General features: G+C 44.4%; 1 protein-coding gene across 2 annotated transcripts; it reads right to left on the reverse strand.

Annotated features, from left to right (window-relative positions):
• Positions 1-138: 138 nt before the first annotated feature.
• On the reverse strand, positions 139-13,338 carry LOC109903014 (AP2-interacting clathrin-endocytosis protein). Of its 2 annotated transcripts, none has more exons than XM_031785769.1 (6): positions 13,212-13,338; positions 11,785-11,846; positions 10,176-10,818; positions 6,404-6,491; positions 5,900-6,036; positions 139-5,780 (listed from the first exon to the last, which is right to left on the reverse strand). In XM_031785769.1, the coding sequence occupies exons 3-6, from the start codon at positions 10,690-10,692 to the stop codon at positions 3,748-3,750; spliced, it is 2,775 nt and encodes a 924-aa protein (XP_031641629.1). In that variant the 5' UTR covers positions 10,693-10,818; positions 11,785-11,846; positions 13,212-13,338; the 3' UTR covers positions 139-3,747. The 2 variants fall into 2 exon arrangements, with proteins under 2 accessions (XP_031641629.1, XP_031641628.1); XM_031785768.1 differs by having other exon boundaries at positions 10,176-10,821; positions 13,212-13,335.
• Positions 13,339-16,030: the final 2,692 nt, after the last annotated feature.

A 16,030-nucleotide genomic window follows, 5' to 3' on the forward strand; every position in this document is an offset into this window, starting at 1 on the left:
AAGTGTATCCCTCATTTTAACCCGATATGTACAATAAAAATCTATATAATTTCACAAATTATCTGTTTATTTTTTTTAAAATGATCTGCTATTGTATTTTCACTATCACCAAACCCCCCAAAATATGAAACCATTGTATTTAGAACCAAACATTTTAATTTTCATATACACAATGAATATAAAGCCAACAGACCAACATGTTCTCTGGTTTCTGTGACACTCCACTGTTTAACCATCATCATGAGTAGAGAGCCATGAGAAAAACATGTATTTTTTATTTTCTTCTTTCTGAAGGTTGCGAACACCAAGTAAACAGTTAAACATACACAAATGTCCGCATGCACAACACCTTATTTGTGTCTAAACTGAAGATGATGAAGGGGCAGAGCTTGACTTGGGCAGGAGCTCACTGGAGCTGAGTTCCGGCACCTAAAATGTTCTACGGCTTAAGCTCCTGTTCCTCTTATCGAAAGGTATTGTGGAGCTCCTTTACCTAAATATAAACAGTACCGGCACCCAAAATGAGTACTGGAACCTATTTCAGTCCAAGTCAAGCACTGTGAAGGGGACTGAATGCAAACAAACAAGTTCAGTTTGAGAGTCCGAAAAAACTCAAAGCTCATAAAAAGCAGCATAAAAAGCAGCATAAAAAGCAGCATAAAAAGCAGCATAAAAAGCATGAGACAGTCAACCAATAAATAGAGGATGACTCAAACATCAAGACAGAATAATTGTGGTGCTGTAGATGTCAGTAAACCATAGACATGTTGCAGAAGTCCAGAGAGAAAGTGTAACAGGTCCCGCTGATAGAAAGTACTGTTGTAGTGTCTGTCTCAGAAGAAGTGTTGTTTAGTTGATGAATCTAGAGAGAAGGTTGATAAATCCAGAAAGAAGTTAACATAGTGTCTCCTTAGTCCTTAAACCTGTCAATCAAGTGATGTGTTTCTAACTCCAAGATGATCCATTAGTCCTTAATTCTGTATAGGCTTTGTCAGTGATAAGTTTCTAGCTCCACGATGGTCCACTACCCCTGCGGAGAGGCAGCATACTCGGGCGAGAAGCTGGTCACAGTGATGCTGGTTGTGGAGTCCTCCAGGGGTGATATGAGCTCTGCCCAGCGTTTAAATGTCTCCTTCTCGTGGAGCAGGAAGGTTTGCTGGGTGTCCAGGCAGTCCCGGGAGACGGACAGGGTCTACTTGATGAGATACTGGGCTAGGTTTAGGTCCTCAGGGACTGGGTTTATGAAGCCAAGACTGGACTCCTGGTCCGAGAGGAGTTGCTTCAGCATGCTCCAGTCACGCTCTGCAAATTTACCACTCTCTCCATTGTAATCTTCCTCTTTGTCGTTCTCCTCCTCCTACCCAACTGTGCTCCTCCTGCTGCTGTTGTCAGAGGAGCTGAGGTGCTCAAAAGCTTGTCTCACGTTCAGTTCATAGTTGGTAGAGAGGGTTTTGGAGGGGCGTCAGTCATGTGTACAGGTTGGGGTTGTTGTTTGATCCAGTCTGTCTCATTGTCCTTCAATGCCCCCTAAAAACAGTTGACAATGACATAACAATTCATCTTTCCATAAGTCCATAGTCATTACAAAGTTATCCTGCATGTCACTTTTACGTTATTATCCCAACATTTAGATGACTAAAGTTTCACCCTTGATGAGTCAATAACCTGTCCTCTATTCCACTAGGAGAGAGGCGGGAGGCCCTCATTTCACCATTGTTGGTACCTAGTTACAGACCAATGGATTATAATATGAAATGGTTGATATGAGTAGTCACTGACCTGGACTGTGGGTGGCAGATAGGATGGACAGCTGCCTTAAAGGTCAAGCACAGAGGGATGTAGTTGTCTGGATGTGTCTCTTTTATCCACCAGTAAAAAACACAGTAAGCCATTCATTGCATTGCCAGCGCTTGTTAGTTAACTCTGCATAACTCAGTTTGCTCAGGCACCAGTGATATGTTTGAAGAAATAAACCGTGCAGGTATCTTTAACTAATGAATAGAACTATTGTATTGTACAGATATGATTATAATACTGTCACAAAAACCTAAATTCAGGCAGAAATGATTTACTTTGCAGCACAAAGGGAAGTACATAGGTTAATCTAACATTTCCCATCTGATTTTATGTACAGTTTCTTTCTGTAATTAACACTGCTTCCATATCACTGTAAATAACAGATCCATGCTGGCAATGGATGACACAATTGACCCCTTATTGCTGTTGACAGCAAAAACAAGATTGATATGTTTTGCACTGGGATAGACCGTAACTAGTATGCATCCCAAATGCCACCATATCACCTGTATAGTGCACTATATGAGGAATAGGGTGCCATTTGAGACGTGACCCCTAACTAAGTAATAGCTTTGCTGTATCATATGAGAGTGAAAAAAGAGAGACATGGAATATAAAGATTGTTCTAGACACACCACATACAGAAAACTACCAGGCAGTACCACACGTCTATTGAACCAAACCAGCATTACATAATAAAACAAGTAAAAAAAGAATTAAGTAAAAACAAACATATTGGGTGGAATAAATAAAAAGACATAACAACTACCATGTACTACCATCATGCAGATGTCTTTTTGATAAGCAGACTGAGGAGAAGATACAGGTTAGAAGGGTCTGACAATAAATAACAAAAACAAGCCAATCCTGGGTAGGCAAGGGTCCCTGTAGGTAAGTAAAACAAAGATTGACATCTTTCTCAAAAGCAATCTGGTCGTAATGACAGCTTAGTATTTGTGGATTTACCCTCCAAATCAACTGGCCACTTTGCATATTATTGTGTCATTTGATAAAAATAAAAAAACATATCTTGGTTGCACGTCTTCTGCATGAAATACAAATTATGGAAACATCAATCTAATAAATAATATCATCAGCTGTGGCTTAAAAAAGGCCAGGAGCTGTTGGATTTCGTTGCATTCACTAAAAGAAACAATGAAAAATCATTGAATATTTGCATTTTTATGTACATCAAAGTGCATTCGTACAACTAGGCCTACATCAGTCCGCCACACCTTGTCAGAAGGCAGGGGGTTTCTAACCAACACATGACACACTATTTTACACTAAATATGTATCCCAAATGGAAACCTATTCCTTCCACAGTGCACTACTTTTGACCTTACGGGCCGTGGTCAAAAGTAGTGCCTTATAAAAGGGAATAGGGTGCCATTTAGGACTCACACTTAATATTTTAGTATCAGTTCTCATTGAAATCAACATTGCTTTTTCTTTCCATAAGTAATCTAAGTAGTCAAGGTCAGAATGCCTCTGAAAAAAGGTAGTTCAGTTGTTATAAGATGATTATAGCTAAGCTACTTCTGCACGTTTCTTGATTGACCAATCTCAATTTTTTTTTTTATACGGATATTGGTGTTACCAATTCAAATCAAGGGACTGGTACACAGATGTTTAGTGTATTTATAACAAGATTTTGGCTACAGTATATGGGCATATAAAAAAATTACCCCTTATCCAATTTGAGTTTGAACTAGTTAAGTAATCTGTATTATATTCATTTTGAGAGGAAGGGGATAAGTGTACGTGTCATAATGCAAATGAATAGTCTGAGCATCATGTTATATCAGACAGAGGAGATTGCAAGATACAAAGGGAGAACTAATGAACTAACTATGACTTGACTAATGGAGTTTGGCTGGGTGGGGAGGGAGAATGGGTGAGGGGTTTGACTACAGGGTTTAAATTAGGTGGGTTCCTAGATGTAGATCATTATACATTACCTGCTGGGGATTGTGGGATAGCTGCATGTACAGGAGAGCCCCCTTTCTGCTGAGGGTCATTTAAGTCTGTATGTAAGTCTGATCTCTTGCTGTCTACATGCACAGGTACAGATGCTTGGCTAGGCTTGGTTGAGGGGTTCTTGCGTGGTGATCCTCCATTGCTGTACTGTTCAGCAGGCCGGAGGTCTAGGTGGCAGGGTCTCTCTCGCTCTTGGGGAGGCAGGTCAGTGGGGTCATGGTCCAGAGAAGGGCAACCAGGGCTGGGCTCTACTCCCTCCACTTTGGTGGGGTTATGGTCATCTACCAGAGGATCTTGGATCTCAGTGAGGAAAACAATGGGTTTGTTGGGTTTGTTGTTGTTGGACTCGTGCTCGTTGCCTTGTTCCTGCTGCTGCTGAGGTGTGCTTTTGGGAAAGTCTGATGCCAGGTGCCCCCCAGAGTGAGAGACAAAGTTGGGGACTGACTGAGGGGCCGGAGAAGGGTTGCTCCCGAAGACATCGCAGGGCATGAGGGGGTCATCAGGCTGTTGCTGGGGTGGAGTCTGCACCCCGCACTCCTCTGATCCCAGCTCCTCACACTCGTCAACAGAGATCAGAACAGAGCGGCGGAAGTTAGAGGCTGATTGGTAGTCCAGTTGCTGCTGCTGTTCGTTGACTTGACCAGGGTCAGCTCCATCCTCGAAGGCCATGTTCACAATGCCCTGGAATTGAGAAGAGGGATCGGCAGGAGGCAGAGGGGCCTGGTGAACAGGAAGAACCTCGACCTCTGACCTCTCATCCTCTTCCTCAGACTCCTCGGACTCCTCAGAGGAGAAGAGCTGGCTGTCGGGGACCTGCTTCACTGTAATATTGGCCTGCACCTCCTCCTCAACAGGGACCTCGTCTCGGTCCCTGCTCAGCCAGGAGCGCGGCCGTTGCTTCACCCCTTCCTCCTCGCTGGTGGTCTCTACCTCGCACCCCTTCAGCCTCACCTCGACCCGCAGTCCACCATCCAGCATCTTCAGCTCCTCAGGCGTACTCGTGTCACTACTACTGCGACCCAGGAAGTCATGGCAACGCATGGTGCCGCCCCCCTTGGATTCGCCGCGCTCGTTGGAGCAGCAGTCATCCACATCGTCCTGGGAGCCCCCGGCGTCGTAGTCCTCAGAGCGAGGCTTGATGTCGTCTGATGAGGTGGTGGCACTGCCGGATTCTGACTCGGGGCTGACCTGGTGGTGCAGGCTGCTCCACGAGTCCTCCAGAGGGCTGCCTGGAGTTGGGGTGTCCAGTGGAAGGTCTGTGGCTGAGCCAGGAGTGTGTTTACATGTGTGTGTCCCCTCTGTGTGCTTAGCAGGCTCTCCGCTTACAAGGTTATTCCCATTAAATATGTGGTTGATTGCTGGTGGCTGATTGGACAGAGCCCTGACTCCTCTTGTGCAGTTAGGTTTACCTGGTTGTTTGGCAGATTTCTGAGGACTTAGCGTAGGGCTGGCATTCAGGGGTAAGGAGAGGGAGTCCCCTCCTCCACTGTGGCCCTGGGGGCATGGTGGTAGTGGAATGTTATGAGCTGGACTCTGCTCTGTGGATGGTGCTACTGGCTCTGAGGCCTTCTCTCTGGGATCTGAATGTGAGGAGACCCTCTCTGCTCCGGAACCAGTGTCATTAGCCTGCTGGGTCTCTGTAGAGGTTTTACCATTAGATCCCTCTTTCTCTTTAGCTGCAGGGTTTTTGGATGAAATGACAGAGGATACGTTTTTAACTGGCCCCGCTGACTTGGGTGAGGCTTTCTCTGTAGGAGATTCAGAGGTAGCATTCTGCTTTGGCCCAGGTTTGGCCGTTGCTAGTGGAGGCTGTTTGGAAGGAGAGGAGCTGGAGATGGCTTTTACTGGTTTAGAATTAGATTTGGCCGTGGCTGCGGTAGCTGGGGTGGTTTTTGTGGTCTTCCTGGCTGCTTTGTCTGCTGAGACTTTGGAACCATCCTTATCCTCCTCTTTCCTGGGAGACGCAGGCTTTCTGGCACTCAGGGATGACCCAGGTCTAGAGACTGCATGAGAGGAGAAACATATTTCAATAGTTTGGCCCAGTGAGATGATGTTAGGATTTGTATTGGAAGAAATACACATGCACGCATGAACGCGCGTGCAAACACACGCGGTTTCTCACTCTGGTTCTCAGCTGAGCCTGTTGGTGTGCTCATCCCCTTTGTGTCTGCTCTGGCTCCTGTTCCTACAGTTGTTGTTCTTCCTGTAGCGGGGAGCTTGGCTTTATTGACCTCTCTGGTGGTAGGCTTATTGGTAGGGCTGATCAGGGAGATGAAAAAACCATGAGGTCAAAAGAACAGCACCGGAGAACAGAACATTTATCCTTACACTCACAAAATGAAAGCCATTTTAATTGCTTAAAAATATGTTTAATTTAGGACAATAACAACAATCATTCAATAAAGGATACAAAATCACAGGGTCTGATCAGACTAAGGGATGAAAGCACATAAACCTCAAAAGACCATGGCATTAACAAGTACTGCAATGTATCGTTTCACCCATCTCTGTGTGGACTAGCAATTACCACTATATAACAGTGGGGGGCAGCAGAGTTATTTCCACCATTTCTCAGGGATGGTCTACCAAAATTGGATGTTCTGATATCGGGTGCAGTGCTGCTTACCTGTTGGTCTTTGTGGTGTCTGTTTTCTGGGGGGGTTTGGTCAGTGGAGATTTGGTCAGAACTTTAGCCTGGGTTTTTGTCTTAAGATCTAAAACACAGAGGATCGTTATAGTGTGTTTAACCAAACACTGATATTTATTGTTGGAAACGGTCTCATTTCAGAAAATGAAAACTGCTCACTTAGAATGAGGGATTAAGAGGCAGAATTAATTTATACAGCTTACTGGGGACAAATAGAGCAACAATAAACAGGCAGTTTTGAGGGGAGAAATGCTAATTGAACTCATGAAATCCTCAAACAAAGTACAGAGATGATTCCATTATAAGGAGAGCTAACAAGGATGTGAGAGCTAGAGGCTAGGAACTGATATTAGTACTGCACATCAAAGCCAAAATATTGCAAAATCAGAGGCAATAACATAGAGCTGGAGTAGAGTAGATAGATGGGATGACTGGGCTGGTTAGAGAGAGGGAGAGCATATGGCACTCTGCGTCTCTCCCTTTCTCTGTTGAATGAAAAGGAGGGACAGATCGGCTGAGGCCTTATACTCTAATCTACACCTTATTGAGTCCTTTTCGCACACATACAGTGCATTCGGAAAGTTCCCACATTTTGTTACGTTACAGCCTTATTCTAAAATGGGTTCAATTGTTTTCTTCCCTCATGAATCTACACACAATACCCCATAATGACATCACAATACCCCATAATGACATCACAATACCCCATAATGACATCACAATACCCCATAATGACAAAGCAAAAACATGTTTTTAGAAATGTTTGCAAATGTATTCAAAATAAATATTCTGACCCTTTACTCAGTACTTTGTTGAAGCACCTTTGGAAGCGATTGCAGCCTCAAGTCTTCTTGGGTACAACACTACAAGCTTGGTACACCTGTATTTGGTGGAGTTTTCCCTCATTTTTCTCCGCAGATTCTGTCAAACTCTGTCAGGTTGGGTGGGGAGCATCGCTGCACAGCTATTTTCAGGTCTCTCCTGAGATGTTAGATCGGGTTCAGGTCCGGAGATGCTGCCACCACCATGTTCCATCGTTGGGATGGTGCCAGGTTTCCTCCAGTTGTGATGCTTTGCATTCAGGCCAAAGAGATCCATTTTGGTTTCATCAGACCAGAGAATCTTGTTTCTCATGGGGTGAGAGTCTTTAGGTGCCTTTTGGCGAACTCCAAGTGGGCCGCCATGTGCCTTTTACTGAGGAGTGGCTCCCGTCTGGCCACTCTACCATAAAGGCCTGATTGGTGGAGTGCTGCAGAGATGGTTGTCCTTCTGGAAAGTTGTCCCATCTCCATAGAGGAACTCTGGAGGTATTTCAGTGTGACCATCGGATTCTTGGTCACCTCCCTGACCAAGGCCCTTCACCCCGATAGCTCAGTTTGGCCGGGTGGTCAGCTCTAGGAAGAGTCTTGGGGGTTCCAAACTTCTTCCATTTAAGAATGATGGAGGCCACTGTGTACCTGGGGAGCTTCAATGCTGCATAAATGTTTTCGTACCCTTCCCCAGATCTCTTCCTTGACACAATCCTGTCTCGGAGCTCTACGGACAATTCCTTCGACCTCATGGCTTGGTTTTTGCTCTGACATGCACTGTCAACTGTGGGACCTTATATAGACAGGTGTGGGTCTTTCCAAATCATGTCCAATCAATTTAATTTGTTATCCATTTGTTTGTATGCTGTTCTTTGTATGACATTTTAATATTTGATTATTAACCAATGATATTAGGCCACTCTTGGCCATGATTACAGACACCTGTGTCTTTTGACACTATATAAACAAGTCATCCCGCAGTGTTTGTGATTATACCCTGATGAAGACAGCTTGGCTGTCGAAACGTTGGTAATTAAATTATTGCATCTGAGCTCCTAGAGTGTGCGGTTCTCTTTTATTTTATTTACAATCAATTGAATTTACCACAGGTGGACTCCAATCAAGTTGTAGAACTATCTAAAGGATGGTACATTTAAACAGGATGTACCTGAGCTCAATTTTGAGGCTAATAGCAAAGGGTCTTCTGGTATTTCTGTTTTTTATTTTTGATACCTTACAAAAAATAAATAAAAATCTGTTTTCACTTTGTAATTGACGGGTATTGTGTTTAGATTGATGAGGAAAAAGTTTGACTTAATGCATATTAAAATAAGCCTGTAACGTAACAGAATATGGAAAAAGTCAAGTGGTCTGATTTCTTCCCGAAGGCACTGTACACACACACACACACACACACACACACACACACACACACACACACACACACACACACACACACACACACACACACACACACACACACACACACACACTCACACAAAAACACAAACACAAGCTCTCATACACACACACACACACACACACACACACACACACACACACACACACACACACACACACACACACACACACACACACACACACACACACACACACACACACACACACACACTGCTGTCCCATTTAGACATTGAACAATCAATGCTTCCCATTTCCATACTGTTTAGACCCACTGTGTCTGTATATATTGTATACTTGACATAGCTCACTGTAATATATATTGTTGTACATATCATTCATGGTATATCTTTGTGTACATTAATCACATGCACATAAGCACAGATAGGTTTTTGGATTATTGTTATAGTGTTATTTGAATTGTAATTTGGATTTGTTTGAGATTTTTCTAGATTTAAAAAAAGATTTAGACTTTCGCTGCACCTGTATAACATCTGTTGGGGACCCCCTGATATAACACCTGTTGGGGACCCCCTGGGTCTGTTAGCGGTGGCTACCTCCCTCCTAGCCCCCCCTGGGCCAGCCGTACTGTTGAGCACTGGTTTGTGTAACTGTGTATGCAACCAATAAACTTTGATTTTAGTCTACAAACTAGCATACACCGTCACCACAGGAGCTAGGACCAGACTTGCGGTGGAGAAACAATTGGCTGTGCTACCTATATGAATGTAAGGCACTGTGCTACCATTGAACTGATTAATACGTGTGAAAGAAAGGAGTGCTTTCTGATTCATCTTTATACACACCACTACTGCAACGCGTTTCTACTTCAATGTATTCTCTCCCGTCTCCCTATTTGATTCATTTTACCTTCATTTAACTAGGCAAGTCAGTTAAGAACAAATCCTTATTTTCAACGACAATGGGTTAACTGCCTTGTTCATGGGAAGAACAACCTTGTCAGTTCAGGGATTCGATCTTGCAACCTTTCGGTTACTAGTCCAACGCTCTAATCACTAAGCTACCTGCCGCCCCTCTGGGATAAAGCATAATTCATTTAAATCACTCTGCTACTTATTATTCACAAAACCTGCTACCATTAATTTCTGAATCAAGCTAATTTTTCAGACACTCTAACTTTCCATAAAATCAAATTAATCTCATCATAACAATGAGTGAATTAACCCAGCGTCAAAACTGGTTAGAATCACGTCATTACAGAGTCCTTATCACAACGTCATTACAGAGTCCTTATCACAACGTCATTACAGAGTCCTTATCACAACGTCATTACAGCGTTATTATCACAACGTCATTACAATGTAATTACAACATCATTATGTCTTTTCAACAGTTTTTGCCCTACTGGGAGGCAACTTAATAACATTGGATGTTAGACAAGGGAAATACAGTTTCCCAGCTGGCAAAACGAGTTGAAAATCATTACAAAGTCATTATAATGTATTTTCAACCAGTTTTGCCCACTGGGGAGCAAGTTAATTATGTTGGATGTTAGACCAGACCTGGCATGGTGGGGCAGTTGCGTGGGCTTCCGGAACTGTTGTCAGGAGAGGCACTGCCTGATGTGGAGGGGGTGGTAGTTGCGGGGTGGGCCGTGCTGCTGTCTGCCCCCTGAAGAGAGTCACCCTTCCCTGCTGTATTCTTCTGCAGCTTCCCTGGCCTGGCCTGAGCTGTGGAGGTGGTGCCTGGGGGAGAGGTCTTGGGCCTGGCTCCAGGGTTAGGGCTAGGCTTCCTGTCCTGGTCCTTAGTCCCCTTCCCACCTGTTGGGGACCCCCTGGGTCCGTTAGCGGTGGCTACCTCCCTCCTAGCCCCCCCTGGGCCAGCCGTACCATTGAGCACTGGTTTGGCTGATGCGAAGGTTGTAGTCTTGGCTTTAGCCGTGGTGCTCTGGTGGTCGCCTGGCTGCTTGGTCTTGACGTTCTTTGCCCTGAATGGGCCAGTGTCTCCAGGCTTGGTAGCACCAGTCCCTCTCCCTGCGGTGGATGGGAGGCCTGGCGTCCCCAGCCCGTCTGACTTCATGGTGGCTGATGATGTAACTGCAGTGCAACTTCCTTTCCCTGTGTTCCTGATGACCCAAATGGTCCTGTGGACAAGAAGTCTTTCACAAGGAGCTGCAGGAACTCAAGGGCATCTTGCACCCCTCGGCTGCTAGAGAGAGAGAGAGGGGAGAGGTTTGAATGGAAAGATCAGATCACACAACATCATTTAGGATAATGGAGTAGTAGCCTACAGACTTGATTCAACAACTAAAGACTGGGATGAAGCAAGTTCGATCTAACCTGCAATTACCTATAATTAACCTGTGATAGAGAAAGTGATTAGCACTGATTTTGCAGATAGTGGCTAAAAAGGTTTTTCATTATATGTTGGTTTACATACATTAGTTGAATCAATGCACTAATTGTAAGTTAATCGCAATAAGAGCATCTTCTAAACTCCCAAAAGCAAATGTTAATTCAATAGGTTTGAATAATACTGGTGAGGATGCCTGCATGTGACTGAGCTGTATTGTACACCCAGGCTTGTAAAACAAAAGCAACCCTCATCACATATTTCAAGGTTCTGTCTGCCTTGTGTTACTCTTCATAAGTCTGATACGACACAAGGTCTGTGCGTTTATCACTCTGAGGGGCTGAAAGGTAATTGTTTTCTGTGTCAAGGATGAAACTACAGTCATCAGCAGCAGAATCAGTGTGTGTGTGTGTGTGTGTGTGTGTGTGTGTGTGTGTGTGTGTGTGTGTGTGTGTGTGTGTGTGTGTGTGTGTGTGTGTGTGTGTGCGTGTGTGTGAGGCCCACTCTAGTGTTTCGACCATTCACATTTCTGTGTCAGTGTGCAGTAATTACAGACTTTTAAAAGTCACCATCCTAGATCATAATCACACCGTGACATTTACATTTGAGTCATTGAGCACTTAGATTCTCTCATCCAGAGTAAAGTATAATCAGTGCATGCAACTAAATAGGCATCATAACCACATATCATAATCATTACATAGGTGTATCTGTGTTATAGATGGGAACATGTCACACAAGTAAGTTTTAACAATACAAGAGAGTAATAAAACAATAACTAGTCAATTAAATAATAAATAAGCCTTTATCATGCATTACCTTTGAGCTGGTGAATACAGGCTTTCCCCAAAGTCTTCTACTGTTTCTTTTATCAAAAGCAGCTATGGAAGAGGCATAATTAAATAAACACATAATTATAACAACACATTTTAAACTTGGTTAAATTACAATCACATTCAAAAACCTTCAAAGCACAGTACTCATCCAAAAAACAGGTCGCCACAAACATCTTTCAAGACACATTGACCTAGTTCTGTCTTGCATTCTCAACACAAGGAGCATTCAATTTGATGGGTATTTTCCATGTGAACTGTACCAACATGTCCCTGAGATATCAAATCCATGACATGTCCATTGAAGAGACGATACTGCAACGAGGCTATTCCACCTAAGGCTTCCTGATTTTGATTTGAATGAGATACAGAAGGTGAAACAACGTGGAGAGGCTTTCATTTAATCAATGAAACATCCATCAATTGTGACTTCTGACCAAGAAAAGACTTCACAGCACATCCTTCCATTTCCCAAGGATACTCCAAATGAAGACCAAACCGATGCACCGGAATGTAGTTGAGTGTGTGTGTGACTGTGTGACTGTGTGTCTGTGTTGGATGTGTATGATGTGACGTGTGTGACTACATTACCTTATGCAACTATGCATATTAATTCTACGTGCCTTGTCGTGAGTATGTGCATGCGTACGTGTGAGCTATGTTAGTGACAGAGAGATTTCGACAGTATGGAATGTCAGTGAAATTTTAAAACCAAGTTCAATAAATAATTCATGCTATGCATTTCAATGGATCACAAAGCTATACAGTCAAAACAAAGCCGTGCATTATTTGTTTCTCAGCGAATGTATATAATTATGTGTAAAATCCACAAATCCAACCCTCCACCCCAGCCCTTTATTACAATACAGAAGAGAACATGGTGCAGTTTTAGCCTATTTGCTATCTACAAATTGGCTGAAAATGGGGTGAGTGACTGACTGACCCTCTTCCTCGCCCAAACAACAGATGGACCTCAGGTCGTGTCTGTTTGTGCTCTGTTTTGTTCTGCAGCTGTGCTGAAAGCAGACATTTAATGTCTGATGTTACCCAGAGGCAGCAGCAGCAGTAACATATGCTTCATGGGCTTTGGTTCCTTCCTCTCGAATCATGCAGAGACAGAGCCTGTGCTTCATGACTGTAGCCCGGTCCCAGATCTGTTTGTGCTGTCTCTTGCCATTTCCTATGGTCATTGTCACTGTAGCCTGGTCCCAGATCTGTTTGTGCTGTCACTTGCCATCTCCTATGGTCATTGTCATGCCAAGCAAGATCAAACACATTGAACATATCTGTAATATCCCATCTGAGCTTAGAGAAACAGAGCTCTGGCTGTCTTCTGCAGTGAGAGACAGATCAGTTTACCTCCCAACTACAGCTAAAAGCCCTGTAGAATAAAGATGTCCTCCCTTCTCTTACCTGCCAGTATCCTCTCTCTGTGCTTGGAGGGTAGGGTCTCCCATCCCCGCATGTGGCAGACAGAGTAGAATGACTGGAGCAGGAAGGTCCACAGCCTAGTGCGCAGAGCACCAATCTCTTGCCTAAATGGCTGGTTGAGAGAGGAGAGGAGAGAGGGAGAGAGGAGGAGGAAGAGAGGGAGGGAGGGAGGGAGGGGGAAGAGAGGGAGAGAGCTCTAGCAAATCAGCAGCTGCTTAAAAGGACCCATCACCATGGTAACCACCCCTCCTTCCTCTCTCACTCTCCATCTCTCTCCCTCTCTCTTGCAGAATCCCCTTGAGCTAAATGGATGATGTCATCAGCTGAGGCTACTCCTACCTCCTCCACATCGCCTCAATGTTTATAAAAAAAACTGAGCTGGAGGGTAGGGAGAAGCTCTCTTTCATACACAAATCCTCCCTCCCGTCCTCACTCAATTCAATTCAAGGCGCTTTATTGGCATGGGAAACATATGTTAACATTGCCAACGCAAGTGAAGTAGATAACATACAAAAGTGAAATAAACAATCAAAATGAACAGTAAACATTACACTCACTCACTCTCTCCCTTCCTCTGCCACTCTCTGGCTCTCATCCCCTCTGACTACTGGCCACAAGTAACACAGAGACAGATTAGAGAAGGCCACTCCCATGCCTCATCATGCTTTATCTCTCTCTCTCTCTGTCTGTCTGTCTGTCTGTCTGTCTGTCTGTCTGTCTGTCTGTCTGTCTGTCTGTCTGTCTGTCTGTCTGTCTGTCTGTCTGTCTGTCTGTCTGTCTGTCTGTCTGTCTGTCTGTCTGTCTGTCTGTCTGTCTGTCTGTCTGTCTGTCTGTCTGTCTGTCTGTCTGTCTGTCTGTCTGTCTGTCTGTCTGTCTGTCTCTCTCTCTCTCTCTCTCTCTCTCTCTCTCTCTCTCTCTCTCTCTAATCCATCCTGCCATATTCCCTGTCGGGATGTATGATTTAACCCAGACAGCCTAACCCTGCCTGCAGCCTATACAGCTCTAACCAAGCCAGGCTGTCTACAGTCTGCACCCTTTAGCGGTGTCACACTCCCCTGGGAGTAATTACATGGGCATAACGGGGCTCTGGAACTACACTACATGACCAAAAGTATCTGGACACCTGCTTGCCGAACATCTCATTCCAAAATCATTAATATGGAGTTGGTTCCCCCTTTGCTGCTATAACAGCCTCCACTCTTCTGGGAAGGCGTTCCACTAGATGTTGGAATATTGCTGCGGGGACTTGTTTCCATTTAGCCACAAGAGCATTAGTGAGGTCGGGCCCTGATGCTGGGCGATTAGACCTGGCTCGCAGTTGGTGTTCCAATTCATTCCAAAGGTGTTCGATGGGGTTGAGGTCAGGGCTCTGTGAAGGCCAGTCAAATTCTTCCACACCAATCTCAACAAACCATTTTTGTGTGGCCCTCTCTTTGTGCACAGGTGCATTGTCATGCTGAAACAGGAAAGGGCCTTCCCCAAACTGTTGCCACAAAGTTGGAAGCACAGTATCGTCTAGAATTTAATTGAACGATGTACTGTTATGATTTCCCTTCGCTGGAATTAAGGGGCCTAGCCCGAACCATGAAAAACAGCCCCTGACTATTATTCCTCCTCCACCAAACTTTACAGTTGGCACTATGCATTCGGGCAGGAAGCGTTCTCCTGGCATCCGCCAAACCCAGATTCATCCGTCAGACTGCCAGACGGTGAAGTCATCACTCCAGAGAACGAGTTTCCACTGCTCCAGAATTCAATGGCGGCAAGCTTTACACCACTCCAGCCGACGCTTGGCATTGCACATGGTGATCTTAGGCATGTGAAACCCATTTCATGAAGCTCCCGACGAACAGTTCTTGTGCTGACGTTGCTTCCAGATGCAGTTTTGGAACTCGGTAGTGAGGGTTACAACTGAGGACAGACTATTTTTTATATGCTACCAGCTTCAGCACTCGGTGGTCTCATTCTGTGAGCTTGTGTGGCCTATCGCTTAATGGCTGAGCCGTTTTTGCTCCTAGATGTTTCCACTTCACCATAACAGCACTTACTGACTGGGGGCAGCTCTGGCAGGGCAGAAATTTTACAAACTGACTTATTGGAAAGGTAGCATCCTATGACGGTGCCACGTTGAAAATCACTGAGCTCTTCAGTAAGGTCATTCTACTGCCAATGCTTGTCTATGGAGATTGCATGGCTTTGTGCTCGATTTTATATACCTGTCAGCAACGGGTGGCAGAAATAGCCGAATCCACTAATTTGAAGGGGTGTTCACATACGTTTGTATATATAGCGTAAGAATCACTCCCTTTTACCCAATGTATGTGTGAGATTTGGAAGAGAGAATTGCAGGCAATGGGGGTTGGTGCCATTTAAGATGAAGGAGGACAATGTTTTTTTTAATGATCATTGCCTTATACCTGTATTCAAAAGATTACTGATCTAGGATAAGGTTCCTTTTCCATAGATCATTTTTCATTATGATCTCTAGAAGGCAAAACCTATCCTATATCAGTACTCATACTCCGAGACTCTTTGTGAATACTGGCCAGAGGCAGAGAAACCCTCAGCTACAAACAACAATTATTACACATTATAAACTGGGTGGTTCGAGCCCTGAATGCTGATTGGCTGACAGCCATGGTATATCAGAGCTCTAATTACGCTGGTAGCCAGTTTATAATTAAGCAATAAGGCCCGATGAGGTGTGGTATATGGCCAATATACCACTGCTAAGGACTGTTCATAGGCACAGCCCTTAGCCGTGGTATATAGGCGATATACCACAACCCCCCGAGGTGCCT

The sequence above is a fragment of the Oncorhynchus kisutch genome, linkage group LG13 (genome assembly GCF_002021735.2).
Source record: "Oncorhynchus kisutch isolate 150728-3 linkage group LG13, Okis_V2, whole genome shotgun sequence".
In the NCBI taxonomy this organism is placed as follows: domain Eukaryota; kingdom Metazoa; phylum Chordata; class Actinopteri; order Salmoniformes; family Salmonidae; genus Oncorhynchus; species Oncorhynchus kisutch.

Excerpts from the sequence above, each read along its gene's own strand:
- LOC109903014 (XM_031785769.1), bottom strand. The coding sequence starts at position 10,692 with ATGAAGTCAGACGGGCTGGGGACGCCAGGCCTCCCATCCACCGCAGGG. Across the intron at positions 6,492-10,175 it reads CAACTGCCCCACCATGCCAG|ATCTTAAGACAAAAACCCAG; the intron begins GTCTGGTCTAAC and ends TCTGTGTTTTAG. Across the intron at positions 6,037-6,403 it reads GACACCACAAAGACCAACAG|CCCTACCAATAAGCCTACCA; the intron begins GTAAGCAGCACT and ends CTCCCTGATCAG.